The sequence below is a fragment of the Podarcis pityusensis genome (genome assembly GCF_964106645.2).
Source record: "Podarcis pityusensis genome assembly, chromosome: 5".
In the NCBI taxonomy this organism is placed as follows: domain Eukaryota; kingdom Metazoa; phylum Chordata; class Lepidosauria; order Squamata; family Lacertidae; genus Podarcis; species Podarcis pityusensis.
Genome location: NC_138032.1, coordinates 21,030,371 through 21,045,922, shown reverse-complemented (window position 1 = coordinate 21,045,922; position 15,552 = coordinate 21,030,371). Strand labels below are relative to the sequence as shown.

The window sequence follows — 15,552 nt, the reverse complement described above, 5'->3', positions numbered from 1 at the left end:
GCCTAGTTATGCCTACAGGTCAGAAGTCCTTCAGCCTTGCAGTACATAAAGCACTGGTTCAAGGTCCTTGCATTAATTTACAAAGTCCTGAGCAACTTAGGCCCAGGGAACCTTAGGGACCACCTGAACCTTTACATCCCACTTGATCACCTGCAGGAGCACTGTTCCCTCAGTTGCCGAAGTTCATCTGACGACAACAAGGAACCAAGTCTTTGGTGTCTTCAATCTGCCAATAGAGATTCAGCAGGCACCTTTGGTGACAACTTTTAAACGCCTACTGAAAGCTCTTCTATTCTGTCAGGCCTACAGAATACATCTTTTCATCAAATCTGATTTCTGGTTTTTTTATATATATCGTTTTTACTGTATGGTTTTATGCACATCTGTCGTAAACAGGTTTTTTATGAATAGTGGTGCACAAATATTTTTTTATAAATAATATTTTTTAAATGTATATTTGGAAAGCTGGAAATCGGGAACACTCAGAGGTGATAGAATTGGCTGGTCGCAAAACACAACACAGGCACGAAACAAGACGCAGGGATTAAAGGACCAGTGGGTAAACCACATACACCACATTGAGCTCCTTGGAGGAAAACATGGGATAGAAATGCACTAAAATAAAGAAATAAAATAACTACTATGAGGGAGCAAATGCTAAGGGGTGAGGCATGGACAGAGCTGCGCATGGTATGTCTCTGGTCGGATTTTAGTGCAGAAATCCCGCTTAAAACCCAGAACTCACATTCAGTCCCAGTTTGTAACATAGGACCAAACATTTAGTTTTGATTATATACATGTCTGACTCCCCACAGTCTGCAGTCTGCATTTCTCCTATCCTCCTTTCTTATTTCCTTTGCTTTTTTGCTTTTTCCTTCTTTTAAGAAAACTTAAACAAACAACACAAATGGCTGCAGTGTCACTGGGTGTGACCCACCTTAGGGTGGGTCACGACCCATCAGCTGAAGACAAAGGGTCTAATGGATATCAGTAGTCTCTAACATGTATTTCCAGGGTGAGGAGTCCAGCTGCCTGTAAAATAATATGCTCCCCATCTGGCAGATGACTACTCAAAAAATAAACCCATTTCATTTTTTTGCTATGACAGCAGGAAATGAGCAAAGAAAGCCCCCAATATAGTGAGGTTTCTAATGTCAAACATTTTGATTCAATATGTTCCACACTGGAGTGTTTGGAGAGATATAAACATATATATATATATATATATATATATATATATATATATATCCTTGAAAGTGGCTACTTTTAAATAATAACTAAGAGAGACAGGAACTGGCAAAACCATACATTTAAGTCTTTTAAACAGACATTTTATGTCTTTTGAGCTGAACAATTTTCCTTAAGAACTATCAAAAGCAGACATAGCATTCCATTTAGGAAATTCAATATGTTAGGAGTCTACTGAAAAATTATGAATGCAGGCTTTTAACGACCTTTAGATTCCTCATTGATTTAGCTGCAGTTGCACATGCAACCAAATTTATTAATCAAAGTAATTTCTCACTCCCCCAAGAGTTAATATTAGGCCCACAACAATATTTTCTGATTTCAAAATTTGCATTTGATGCAGCCTGAGAGATGGCTGAAAGAGGATCCACCAAATGGAACATCTGATTTGTTTCGTTGCTGACTAGCACACTTTTGTTTCTGTAGTGACAACTCTTCAATTCCCAATTCCATTCTCCTTTTCCTGCACTTGACTTCATTTGTCCACACGGCTGTTTGATTAATTGATTTTACTTACAACTTTTTTGTGGTGACATATTGGGCAAAGTGTTGGCACAGCACTGTCAAAAGTACATCAGCTGGCATAGCTGTGAGCAAATTAAGCCATGAACCAGGAATTGGGAATTTGCCACTTTCCAGAACTTGCTGTAATATCCTTCTTATCATCCCTGAGCTGCTAGATGGTGGCTGGACCTAATCGAAATCCAACAACATGTTCCTGCCATAGTTAGTGAAGGCTAAAAAGAACAGAAATGGTGCTGAGAAGAACAGCATCGAAACCAAATGAATGCTGAACGTATTATCATGAAGCACTGAAAATAACAGAAACAGAAAGGTGCTTTTTGACACTTGCAAAACAAGGGAAGCCATTTTGTCTCAATCATAGTTTCTACATTCTACAATGGCGGGATTGAAAAGAGATTTGCCTATTGTCCAATACAATACTTTCCAGTGCATTTTCCCACCACTTCCCTTATTGCCAAAAGGTTCGGTTTTTGGGGGGAGAAGCAGGTTTGTTATGGAAGAGTGGCAAATCAACTTTAATTGCCCAACCTCAATTTGTCACTACGAGATTGAATCCCATATGAAAACAGCAACATTTTGGATTTGCCCTATACTTCACTTGGGACTGTAAGATCAGCCAGAAAAAGGAACTGGGGCCCAAACAGCTACCTAGATCCTGGCTTGTCCTGGCTTAGTGGAATTCTTTCCTTTGAACAACTTGCATGGTAGAGTGCCTATTAGTTTGGAAAAGAAATGGGACTGTGCAAGAATAAGTTGTTGGTTTCTATTATCCCCAGATACACAGAAGTACATAAGTTTACAATTTATATATATTGTACAGAAAAGCTTGAAAACCAAAGAAAGATCAACAAGCACCTGTAAACTTCCAGGACTTATGTAACATTGATGACATAACTGATGAGCCCATGGAAATAACTCACCTCATTGTCCAGAGATGGAACTTCTGGACTTACATTAGACACTAAAAACAGGAACTCTTATTTTTTGTGGCTATGCTTTGTTTAGGAGATGGGGTAAGCATGACAAAATGATGCCCTAAATCCTGATCACTGCCCTCCCCCATGATTGCCTACTGCCTGTGTCCAGAAAGTATGATTCTATAATATTCTATGCAGGTCCCCTGTTCTTAAAATGTCCAACAGTTGTAAAAGTAGTCTGCAATGTGGAATTGGGTCCACTCTTTGAGAAGTATAAGTAAAAATGCCCTTCATTTAATTATTTGTTGGATCCTGGCCATTTTCAAGTTTGCAATACACAGGCACCTAAACAGCTGTTCTTCGTGGGTTGTCTTGTATCTCATAACAATTATGTTTCCTTTCGCTGGAATGGGATGAAATTTGGTGACTGAAGGTAAACTGGGTTTTAGCAGCCCTAGTTTGTATTTAGATTTTAACTGGTAATATAGATGTCCTCAGTTTAAATTATTGTAAGTTAAACTCTCAGGATTGGGTAGGAAAACCTTTCAAACCCCTAATTAATTTCTTGGAAGTAAGCAACTTATTATTTACTCAAGTTCTATTAGTTTCACTGGAACATGCTTCCCTGTAGATGTGCTTAGGAATTCAGTCTTAATTTATTTTGTCCAGGGATTGCATAGAAAAACTGCTTAATCGAGCAATGACTCTGTCTAGATCATACCCTTCAGCAGATGTGCTGCTGAATAAAATGAACCCAGTTTTCTTTGAAAAATGCTGGGAAATTAATTATGACTTGTGCTAAACCGAGTTGGGTAAAATACAATGAAAAGCACTTCACACAAATGCAAAACTCTCTGATGATGTTAGTGAAAAATTAGAAAGTCTTCAACTCTGTGTAATAGCCAACAGTCAGCATTAGAAAGTTGTCCAAACTCCCTAATTGCCAGCTGTTTCCACCCTGCTGTATGATTTCAGTAGTGTCACATCTTCAGATGGCAACTCATTTTAATTGGCATCTGTTTTCCCCCTCATATCTCCATCTGTCCCAAACCATGAAATGGTTTTTGTGCAAACATGCTGGCCCAAAAGAATAATTGGTGTAAGTCCATTTAACTGAGCCACACCCCAAAGAAGCAGAAATCAGTAATAAAGCAAGCCAAGTCATTATAGGAATTACAGCTCATCGTTTACCATTGGGAAGCCAACCAACAGGTTTAGAAAATTACGTATAAAAAATCATTATTATGGCTTTGCTGGGCATGGTTTCATTAGCTTAAATATTTTTAAATGGACACATGAAACTTGGATAGGTACACTTGCATATACACACTAGTTAAATCCTCCAGTAATTTAGCCCATGACTTCCAGCAATATCTGGAGGGCCAAAGGTTCCCCATCCCTGCTATAGAGAGATAAAGAATTGCATTATATTTGTGTATATCAATGCTGGGGTTCTCTTTACCACAATTCTCCCCATGTAAATAAAGGCTCCAGCACCTTGATGATGTGGCACACAGATTTGTGGTTTGCCCTTTGAATTAAGAAGTACTGGCTTCCTGATCTGGTGAATTTCCACCAAAACATTCAGCTGAGATGCAAGACTCAGTAGAATTCTAAGCAGCTGTCCTTGGGAGAAAGTCCTCTTGAATTCAAGGAGATCGCCTCCTTGTAAATGTGTTTTTGGATTGCAGCTGTAAGTGACTCTCCATTTGTACACGTTCATTACAGACATTAATGGTTTGATCGCCTAATTCATATCGTCTGCACAGAGCAGCCCTCAGCACTGTCAGATTCTGAACATTATTACTTGTGTATCTCACTACTACAGGAAAAACTCGTTACCTGTTGCTTTTTCGGGGTTATTACACATGAAGCACTGCCAAGCCCCTGCTTCCTCGCTGTAACCAAATAAATCAAAGAACCTCACTTCTTCCAGATGTATCCGCACATGGTCCAGATCCTAGGCAAGTTACAAAAAAGAAAACGGGGGGGGGGGGGAAGAGACACCAACCCTGTTAGGAACAGACTTGACTGATGTGCAATTTATTACCTGCAAAATAAAAAGTAATAAGGTTAAGTACTTCTAGCAATGGGAACTGAAAGTAAAAGTTTATAAGCAATGGGAACTGAAAGTAAAAGTTTATAAGCAATGGATTCAAGCCCTCCGTCTCGTATAATATAGCAATTACGCAGTGTGCTGTTCTGTAACTACTCCAGTCAACGTTTTGGTGATTGACTAATGAAATTTTTAAAAGCTGTACAGAGTGCAGACCGAGCACTATGTCTGATCGCCTGGAAAGTGATTCTCCTGTGGCCCTCCAACCGAAAATGGCTTCTCAGTCCTGCCCCACAGTGATTATTTTAGAGATCCTCAGTGTTGCAGAGTAGTCCACACTGAATGGTCTTCACATTTGTACTAATGACAGGCTAAAGTGAAGGTGTCATTGTGGATTGCAGAAGATCCGTGCTGTTGTTTGCTGGGCTATCTGGCATCTAGTGAGGAACATGTGTCCTTTGTTGTTGTTTAGTCATTTAGTCATGTCTGACTCTTCGTGACCCCATGGACCAGAGCACGCCAGGCCCTCCTGTCTTCCACTGCTTCCCGCAGTTTGGTCAAACTCATGCTGGTAGCCTCGAGAACACTGTCCAACCATCTCGTCCTCTGTCGTCCCCTTCTCCTTGTGCCCTCAATCTTTCCCAACATCAGGGTCTTTTCCAGGGAGTCTTCACTTTTCATGAGGTGGCCAAAGCATTGGAGCCTCAGCTTCAGGATCTGTCCTTCCAGTGAGCACTCAGGGCTGATTTCCTTCAGAATTGATAGGTTTGATCTTCTTGCAGTCCATGGGACTCTCAAGAGTCTCCTCCAGCACCATAATTCAAAAGCATCAATTCTTTGGCGATCAGCCTTCTTTATGGTTCAGCTCTCACTTCCATACATCACTACTGGGAAAACCATAGCTTTAACTATACGGACCTTCAAGCCCCTTCGCCACGGCAAAGCAGTGATCCATGAAGGGGAACACATGTCCTTTAGGATGCCCTAAAACTAACCCAGAAAAACTAATTATTTTGAAGCTAAATTCATAGAATCAGTTGGAAGGGACCCAGTGTCATCTAGTCCAACCCCCTGCAATGCAGGAATCTTAGCTAAAGCATCCATGACAGAGGACCACCCAACCTCTGCTTAGAAACCTCCAAGGAAGGAAAGTCCACAACCCACCAAGGGAGACTGTTCCACTGTCGAACAGCTCTTACTGTCAGAAAAATTTTCCGAATGTTTAGTCGGAAATTCCTTTCTTGTAACAGGCTGAATTTTATTAGAACAAGATCTTTTAGCTTGATGACAAAACAGAAATGCCATTTTATCTCCCACAAGAAACTTGTTCAAAGTTCTCTCTTCTTCCCCCTTTAGGGGAACTTTTACCTAGATTTTGTTGACGCCTTAAAGGACACAGAGTAAGATTTCCTTCGCAAATGACAGCATGAGCTAACATCGCAAGGAGGTTGCCGTGTTTGTTTAAAAAGTAACATAGCCTATGTACTTTCATAAATATCCATGAAGCAATTGACCGGAAATCTGTTAGGAAATAAATACATCTGGAAACATTTTACTTACCAGAATATTTGAACTACGTTATAAAAATATTTTCTGCGGTATGTGCATACTGAAGAGTACAACACAACATTCTTTGCTAGCTAATTTCTTTTTTTAAAAAAAGACTCTGTTTAACCCATATGCACTGATTTGGCCATATTCTGCAGTCTGTTACAATTATACAAGTCATAAACCCTTTCACTGAAGTCACTGGGGTATGTTCTTCTGCCAGAGAAATTTGCTGATTGTGTAAACTTCAAATTTACATGAGTGGAAGTAAAGAGAAAGGGGGGGGGAAAGGGGGGTGGGAGAAGAACCTCTCACCAGAATTTAGCACCAGCAATTTTTAAAAATATATCTAACTTAATACATCACCTGTGCATATATTTACTCAGAAGTAAATTTCATTGGGTTTGATGGGACTTATTCCCAAGAAAGTGTTGCATAGGATTTCATCTTAAGAATAACAGGCTATTATTGTCAGGTAGCTGCATAATAAAACACTTGTTGTCTAGGATTGACAATATGATAAATTGAATTTCATCCCTGTATTTTATACTAGGGGCTGTGCCTCAGCTCATGTTTCTTGCCAGCCTCCCTAGACATCCTTTTTGCTCCTTTTAATTGACAGGTGGGTTGTGCTCAGGATAGCATGTATGTTTCTCTGTGTCCATTTAATGCTCACAACAATCCTAGGAGGTAGGTGGTCCTCTCAAACCTTGGCTGAACCTGTCTTTTCCCTTCAGGTTAGGTGAAGCCAAGCAATGGTGACTGGCCCAAGGTCAACCAGAAAGCTTCATGACTGGAAGGCAATCTGAACCCAGTTTCCCCCATGCTGCCTCTTAATCACACCGATACCTGATTCTTCCTCCAAGGAGCTCGAGGAAGCTTACACATGGTTCCCCAGCAGTCTCCTAACTGAGCAGCTTACAGGACTAGGCCTGCATCGCCTCAGTAGAACCATGTGCCTTTCGGCCATTCTTGTTTCAACAAATTATTCCGGACCAAGGTAGATGTGCTGTGGGAAATCCATGACTGGCTTTCCAAATATGTTTCTCTTTGGTTGACGAAGCAGTTGCATGAGCCTCCAGTTTGGATTTGGCAGAGGAGCTTAACTCTTTCCTCACAATATCCTAATAACAGAAATGTCCATCTAATGCACTGCTTTTTCTTGTACACATTGGGAAGAGATTTCCATCAGGGAAACGGCACTCCACATAGGTGGGATAGTAAAAGTCATGGTTTAACAAACCGTAGTTTAACAAATCACGGTTTAGCATTATGCAGACTTGGGCATCAAATGATGGGCAATGCAAAACTGCATCCTCACTAGTCTTTGGTACAAAGCACAATCCATTTTTTAAATCCCTTCAGAGCACCCATGTGCATTTTGAAAGCTACAGCAAAAGCTGGCATATGTCCAGGTTGAGGGAACTATGCCAAATAACTGATAGACAGGATGGATAAGGTCTTCTCTACCTCCTGAGTAGTTGTGACAAATGTTTAAAAATGCTATTTCAATTGGCTAGGGTAAAATGAAGCCTTAAAAAAAAAATCCCCAGCAAAGAGAGGTTTCTTTAACCAGACTGCCCGGCATTCTAAATTTCTCTGACTGATATAAAACATCTGGCTGTCTCTGATGAAATGTAACAGAGTAGTGAAGTTGACATGCTTTATTATGATAGGACGGACTAGTTGTAAATTAAAATAAAAACACAAAAAGCCCAGATTTAATAAAACACCATTCGCAAGTTTTCTTTGCTGTTTATCAATTTGCCTTTTCATGTTCCATTTTCCATTAAAAGGTCTTTCCCTCCGGAAGACCTTGCTTGAGCTGCAAAATTGACATTCCACAACTGAAGGCAATGGAGTACAAATAATTCATGTCATAAAAACTTGAGAAGAGACCTGGATCAAACTAAAGGCCCATCTAGCCCAGCATCTTGTACTTACAGTGGTCAACCAGATGACTCTCAGATGCCCACAAGCAAGACCTGAGCCCCACAGAACTCTTCCCACTTGTAATTTGCAACAGCTGGCATTTAGAGGCATACGGTCTCTGACATTGGCAGTGGTACACAGCAATCATAACTAGTAACCATGGATTTGTCTAATCCACTTTTAAAGCCACCTAAGTTAGTGGGTAGGGGCACGGGTGGCGCTGTGGGTTAAACCACAGAGCCTAGGACTTGCCAATCAGAAGGTCGTCGGTTCGAATCCCCACGACGGGGTGAGCTCCCGTTGCTCGGTCCCTGCTCCTGCCAACCTAGCAGTTCGAAAGCACATCAAAGTGCAAGTAGATAAATAGGTACCACTCCGGCGAGAACGTAAACGGCATTTCCGTGTGCTGCTCTGGTTCGCCAGAAGCGGCTTAGTCATGCTGGCCACATGACCCGGAAGCTGTACGCCGGCTCCCTCAGCCAATAAAGCGAGATGAGCGTCGCAACCCCAGAGTCGGCCACGACTGGACCTAATGGTCAGGGGTCCCTTTACCTTTAAGTTAGTGGGTATCACTACATTTTGTGGTCGTGCATTTCATACTTCAACTGTGTGCTGAATAAAGAAGTACAGTCGTACCTTGGAAGTCAAACAGAATCCGTTCCGGAAGTCCATTTGATTTCCAAAACGTTCAAAAACCAAGCTCCTTCAGCCAATCAGAAGCCGCAGAAGGCCCGTTGGGCGTTTGGGTTCCAAAAGAATGTTTGCAAACTGGAAAAATCACTTCTGGGTTTGCAGCGTTCGGGAGCCAAAATGTCTGAGTTCCAGGGCGTTCAGGATCCAAGGTATGACTGTAATTCATTTTTCCTGTTATGAATCTTCCAACATTCAGCTTCATTGGATGATCCCACATTCTAGTATTATATGAGAGGAAGAAAAACTTCTCCCCATCTACTTTCTCTACACCATGCATAACTTTATAAAACCCAACCATGTTTTCTTTCTAAGCTAAAAAGCATAAGATGTTATAATTGAAGCTTTTCTATAATACTCTTTTTGAGGTATGGTGACTAGGATTGTACACAGTGTTCCAAGTGCAAACTATAGATTTGTACAATGCCCATTAGTATATCGGTCGTTTTATTTTCAACCCCTTCTCCCAGGTGGAAAACGGCCTGCAAGGCAGGGAGCAGGTCTTCCAGGAATCACAGCCAAGATGTTAAAATAAGTTTAAAAGCATCAGTCTCAACTGAAATTCTTGAGTGTAGCTACAGGTTCCTCCTCTGTGAGAAATATCAAATGATACCTGCTCGTCTTGTTCTTTAAACAGTTACACATCTGTAAGAGGACATGTCATTTGATCCCATGAATACTAAGCTTACCGTACTTTTCCGTGTATAAGACTATGTTTTTTCCTTTAAAAATCGTGCTAAAAAGTGGGGGTTGTCTTATACATGGGTAGTGCATAGGGTAGTGCTCGACAACTCTGGGCAATACTCCGCAAAAATAGCTCAACAACTCTGTGCCATATCCCATTTTCTTAAATTAGTCCCCCAAAATAGAGGACATCTTATACATGGGGGAGTCTTATATACAGAAAAGTACAGTACTTGGGAGTCTTTGGTGAGGAATTTGTTGAAAGTCCAAGTTCCCAGTCTGGCTGGTAAGATGTATCTAGTACTTGGTGTCTTCTCAATTCCATAGACTTGTAGAATCAGAAGGGGTCCTAAGGATCATTCTAGTTCAATTCCCTGACATACGGCCATCCAACTTCTGTTTAAAAACCTCCAATGGAGGAGAGTCCATCACCTTCTGAGGTTTCCACTGTCAAACAGCTCTTATCACCAGAAAGCTCTTCCTAATGTATATTCAGAATTCCCCCTCCTGTAATTTGAATCCACTGGTTTAGGTCCTACACTCTGGAGCAAGCTTGCTCCGTCTTCCATGTAACAGCTTTTCCGGTGTTTGAAGATGACTATTATATCACTTCTCATTCTTCTCTTCCCCAGGCTAAGCATACTCCGCTCTCTCAACCGTTCCTGGTAAGGCTTGGTTTCCAGACCCTTCGTCACCTCGGTCATCATGCTCTGCACACGTTCTAGCTTGCCAATATCCTTCGTAAACAGCAGTGTGTTTCTACAGCACTATGAGGAGCAGCAGAAATTGGTAACCCTAGAAGCAGGAATGGTGTGGGACTGAAGAACTTCATGCTGACAGCATTAACACTGGCATGCAGACTGCACATGCCTCACTGTCTGCATGATTGTCTCCATACCTGCAGTGCACATATTCATGCATCCCTGCAGACTGACGGCAAATGCTGTACAAACCACAGGGAGTGGGGGAGATCAGATTCATATCAGAAGCACATAGGTACAGATCTAATCTGTGCAAAATCTTTGATGTAGTCCAGATGTTCTCTTGGAGAGCTTACATGAAAATTGCATCTCATCACACCTGAGACTCTCTGGGCCTAGTTATTTACCCTACAAAGCACAAAACATTGAAGTCAATACTCTGGCTCTTAAGCCTGTGCAACATAGCTGTCAACTGTTCCCTTTTTTAAAAGGGAAATTCCCTTATTCCAAATAGGATTCCTCGCTGGAAGAATGGAGGATGAAATTAATGGACTATGTGGAATTGGACAAACTAACAGGAAGGATCCGAAACCAGCGAGACCAGAAGTTTACCGAAGACTGGAGTAAATTTACGGACTATTTGAAAAGTATTTGTGATGATCAGATGACGTTTGTAGGTTTGCAAGAAGTTCTGTGAGGAGTAATATTAGAAATATTGTAAAAATGGAAAAAGAGAGATGATATGTTAAAAGATTTAATGGCAATATTAAGTTAAGAAAGGCATAAGAAGTGATTAAGATGGAGGATTATCAGAGGTGCTGATGGAAGTCCAAATAAGAATGTAGAAATCAATAGGACTAAGGCTGCAATCCCAGACTTCCTTACTTGGAAGTAAGTCACAGTGAAAGCAATGAACCTGATTAGGATGGAATACCCTCCTGGTCATTCTGCTGCTTACAGGCCCATACTTCTGCCCCAAAGTCCTGCCCTGATAGTCCTGCCCTAATAGGCTCTAACAATTACTGGAAATGACTCCAACTGGAAGGAGACAAGGTGGGAGGTGAGGGTCAGCACTCCCTTCTAGCACTCTGTTTGTTTTCTAAAAGATCCTCTGTGTCCCCAGCTTGTACATAATTGAAGCTGAACTGCATTGAAACCGACAACTTTTCTGCTTTCAGCTCTACTTTGGCTCTGACTTTTGGCTCTAGTTTTGGCTCGTCTTTCGTAGGATGAAGATATGCAACCACTTTCAGCGATAGCCAGCTTGTGATAGGCTTCCCCCTGCTTCCTCAGCATCAGGGAATTCCCAGTAAGAGAAAATAGCCATGAATTATTTTTTTTAAAAGACGCAAAACCCACCCTTCAGAAGCTCAGCTGGCAAACAGAGGAGGTAGAAGGAGCTTCCAAAGTTTTCTACGAGGGATTAGCATGCTCCAGTTCTGCAAAAACGAGACGGTTGTAGCGATAAGGAGACTCAGCACATATTTTTTACAGAACGTGAGCAACAGGACGAGCTTGTTCATCTTTCTTATGACCCCTTGTCCTGCCCGTAATATGATTATGCAACTAATACATTTGAGAGCAAAAGCACTTGCTGTTGCTGCATGTTCAATGTATTTGGGGAAGTTTGCATGATGTATTAGAATTCTGTTTTTTTAAAAAATAATATTTATTAAGAGTTTAAAAGTTACAAAAAAAAGAAAAAGAGTAAACAAAGCAAAGAAGCAAAAAGAAACAACAAACAGAAAACAACACAATACAATGCAAGACATATAAAACAAAACAAAGACCATTTTAAACAATTTCAATGTCATATCTTTCATTCGCTTATTTCCACGACTTCCTCACACCTCCCTTTTTGTATTCCACATCAATTAATTATTTCAGCAATTCCTTTCCATCTTCCTCTGTTTTCTATCTTATAATTATCTTAACACATTCTAACCTTATTTTATTCCCTTTAATGCTCAATTAATCTATTTATACTTAATTCCTTATAACATTTCTGCTAAAGCCATATAACTTCATTCCCACTTTGTTCTAACGTTCATTAATTTTGCAATATTTCTATAAATAGTCTTTAAACTTCCAATCTTCTTCCACCAGCTCTTCTCCCTGGTCTCGGATTCTGCCGATTCTCTCAGCCAGCAAAAAGCAGATGATTCACAACAAAATTTAGAGGTCTGGCAGGGCAAGTCCACCTCCTTCTTTAGCATCCGTTAATATCTTAAATTTTACTCGAGGCTTCCCTTCTTGCCATACAGATCTAGAGATATCCCTCTGCCACCTCCTGAAACGATCCCTCCCATCCAAACCTTGCAATGTTTGAAACAAAAGCAACATCCCCGACCTCACCGCAACCCTCGTCCCCACCACAGCAACTCGGCCCAACAATAGCAACTTCCAATTTAGCCCTATTTCCAAATCCCCCTTGTCTTCAAGCCAACGTCCTTCACAGTTGCCCTTGAATACATTCACATTTCTGGCAGTCATACTAACCCCCCAATACCTCTCTTTCTCAACCAATGTTAGTCCTATCTCCTCCTGAAACTCTATCAAGGTTTCCTTTTCCTCGGGTAGGGCTCTGATCCTCAATTTCATCTGTTTCTCTTTAAGTTCAGTCATATCAGGTGTCAGCTCGTATTCATCAAATTGTCCTTGTATGGATGGGACTCTCTCTCCAGTTGAATTACTTTAACTTCAGCAGCGAGGGTTTTCTCCTTAACTTCATCCGCAGTTTGCCGTATCAGGATAGATTCCTGTATCAATTTCTGGGTGGTTTCTGTATTGATATTCACCTTTTGTCCCAGGTTATTTAAACTTTCTACCATTAAATTATTTTTAATATTTGCAGCATCCACTTTCATATTTATCACATCCATTTTCTTGTGAAGCTGTTCCAGCGAATCATTTATTTTCACTAGTACAATCACTAAGGCCTCTTCTGGCGACATTCCGTCTTTCGCATCTGCCATAACACTCAGTAGATTCAAGGTCAACTCACAGTCTCACGGTTTTTATCTTACAACTGGAAATTTCCCAGCCCAGATCTTATGTAGCCGCCAGTTTCAAGAACTTCCACTAGAGGGAAACAGCTTCTATTTGCATTGATAAGTAATATCCTCTTAAAGCACAGTTCAAATGACCCCAAACTAATTTCAATTTTCAGTTACTTTCACTGCTGGAAACAGTAAAAACAATGTATCTTCTCTTATGCTAGCTGTCAACACGATCCAAGCACTGTCAATAGACGTCTCACCAAAACGTTGGACCTTCTAGCAGCCTGTTCCCAGGGTCCGAGCGGTGGTGTTTTACCTCTCTTGGTCTCTTCCGCAGGCAAACTCAGTTAACAACTTCCCTCCCCCCTCTTCTCCTGCCTCCAAGGGGGGGGGATTATATTCTTTACTTATGGAAATTTAGTCTTTTACAAAAGGCTTTCCAAGACTTCAGCTTGCAGCCTCCATTGCTTCAGTCTATTTACAAAAGGGGAAGGCGGACTTCCTGTATTGAACCTTCCCCGTTTCGATGCCAAATTAGATGTTTTTTTTTTTAAAAAAAAAATAATCCAATTTTCCCAATTAAGCTCTACTCACGGGTAGTTACTTTGGAGTCAAATTGTCCACAGGAAAAAGTCAGCGCTTTCCGACAACGGCTATGCGGCTTCGCTCCGTGGAAGAAGCAGATGATTCGAAGCACCGCGCCGCTCACCCCACGTTGCTCTGGATCCCCGAAACCGGGTTTCCCCGCAAGTGGGGGAGGCGCAAAGGGTGCCCGCTGAATCCCACGCTCACAGGCTTCTCCTGCCTGTGATTTTTAACGGGTCTCCGCCTTCGCCGTGGCGGCCAGACCCAGATTTCCACGGAGCTGATTCCTCCCGATCAGAGGAATCCAGCCATTGCTGGAGGCGCCTCCCCGGAAGTCCGATGTATTAGAATTCTGGCCAAGACGGATTTCACTTTCCTAAGCACTTTCCTCTCTCTTGGTGGTTCCCTCAGTCAAGTGCTGTGTCTCTAAAGCTCAAACTACACATTACGCAGAGTGCCACCCTCAACTTTCTGCATTGTTTAAAAGCCAAAATGAGCTTGGGTAGGCTGTGGATCGGGGAGTAAGGAAGGGAAGACTGTGAGACCTTTCCACTCGTCACTTTCCAGCTCCAAATCCCTCTCCCCATTCTGTTTTGCTATCTATACTTTACCCAAAGTTAAAGGGAAGATCTAGCAGATCAAAGCATCACTGGGATGTGTGTGATTTTGAGCTGAAAGCAGCAGGAAAAAAGTGAAGAAGGTTCTTTCCCAATTTCCTATGCTCAGATACAACCCCTCATAGGGTTAAGACCCAGGGTGGTGAATGCTAAACAAGGCTCAGCATATTAGCATCATATTAAACTAGGAGAAGGACAATCCTTGGTCAAATTTTTGCTCAGATATAAAGTTTACTGGGTGACCATGGTCAGCTCATTATCTCTTAGTCTAACCTACTTTGCAGGATAAAATGAAGGAGTGGAGTAGAAATGGATGCTTTTTGAAGGAAGGGCAGGATAGATTTTAAAATTATGATAAAACTACGGTACTACTATTTTATTTATTAGACTTCTGTCCCACCCTTCCTCCCAAAGGAGCCCAGGATCGAAAACAACGAAGTACAAAAATAAAAACAATAAAGAACATATTTTTTAAAATGTAAATGGCAGCAGGTTCACAACTAGTACTTGCAAGGTTGCAGAGAACAGCATCCTTCAGATTCCTAGATTTACTCATTAAATGCATGGGTGAATAGGAAAGTTTTTTAGTTCCTCCTGGATGCTAATAATCAAGAGAGAGGGGAAGACAACTCACCAGGGATGATTTCCACAAACAGGGAAATGCCACTGAGGAAGCTCTGCCACAGGTCAGTGCCAACCAGGCAACACTCACTCCACCAACAGAGCTTCCACTGCTGATGGTAGGTCCTGAGATGGCTGATACTGGGGAAGGTAAGCACTTCAAGTGCCAAGCCATTCAAGGCTTTGTATGCTAGTAAAGGTTAAAAAAGGTAAAGGACCCCTGGACGGTTAAGTCCAGCCAAAGGTGACTATGTGGTTGTGGTGCTCATCTTGCTTTCAGGCCAAGGGAGCCGGCATTTGTCCACAGACAGCTTTCCAGATCATGTGACTAGCACGACTAAACCGCTTCTGGCAAAACAGGACACCGTGATGGAAGCCAGAGCACACGGAAACGCCATTTACCTTCCTGCTGCAGTGGTACCTATTTAT

The 15,552-nt window shown here is 41.6% G+C and overlaps 1 protein-coding gene across 13 annotated transcripts in view; it reads right to left on the bottom strand.

Moving 5' to 3' along the window:
- Nucleotides 1-15,552, bottom strand: part of VEPH1 (ventricular zone expressed PH domain containing 1) — a 159,253-nt gene that overhangs the window by 15,915 nt on the left and 127,786 nt on the right. For all 13 annotated transcript variants that reach the window (XM_081007892.1, XM_081007887.1, XM_081007886.1 and 10 more), the window contains one exon: nt 4,533-4,650. In XM_081007892.1, coding sequence (XP_080864018.1) covers nt 4,533-4,650 — 118 coding nt within the window. The remainder of the gene's footprint in view (nt 1-4,532; nt 4,651-15,552) is intronic.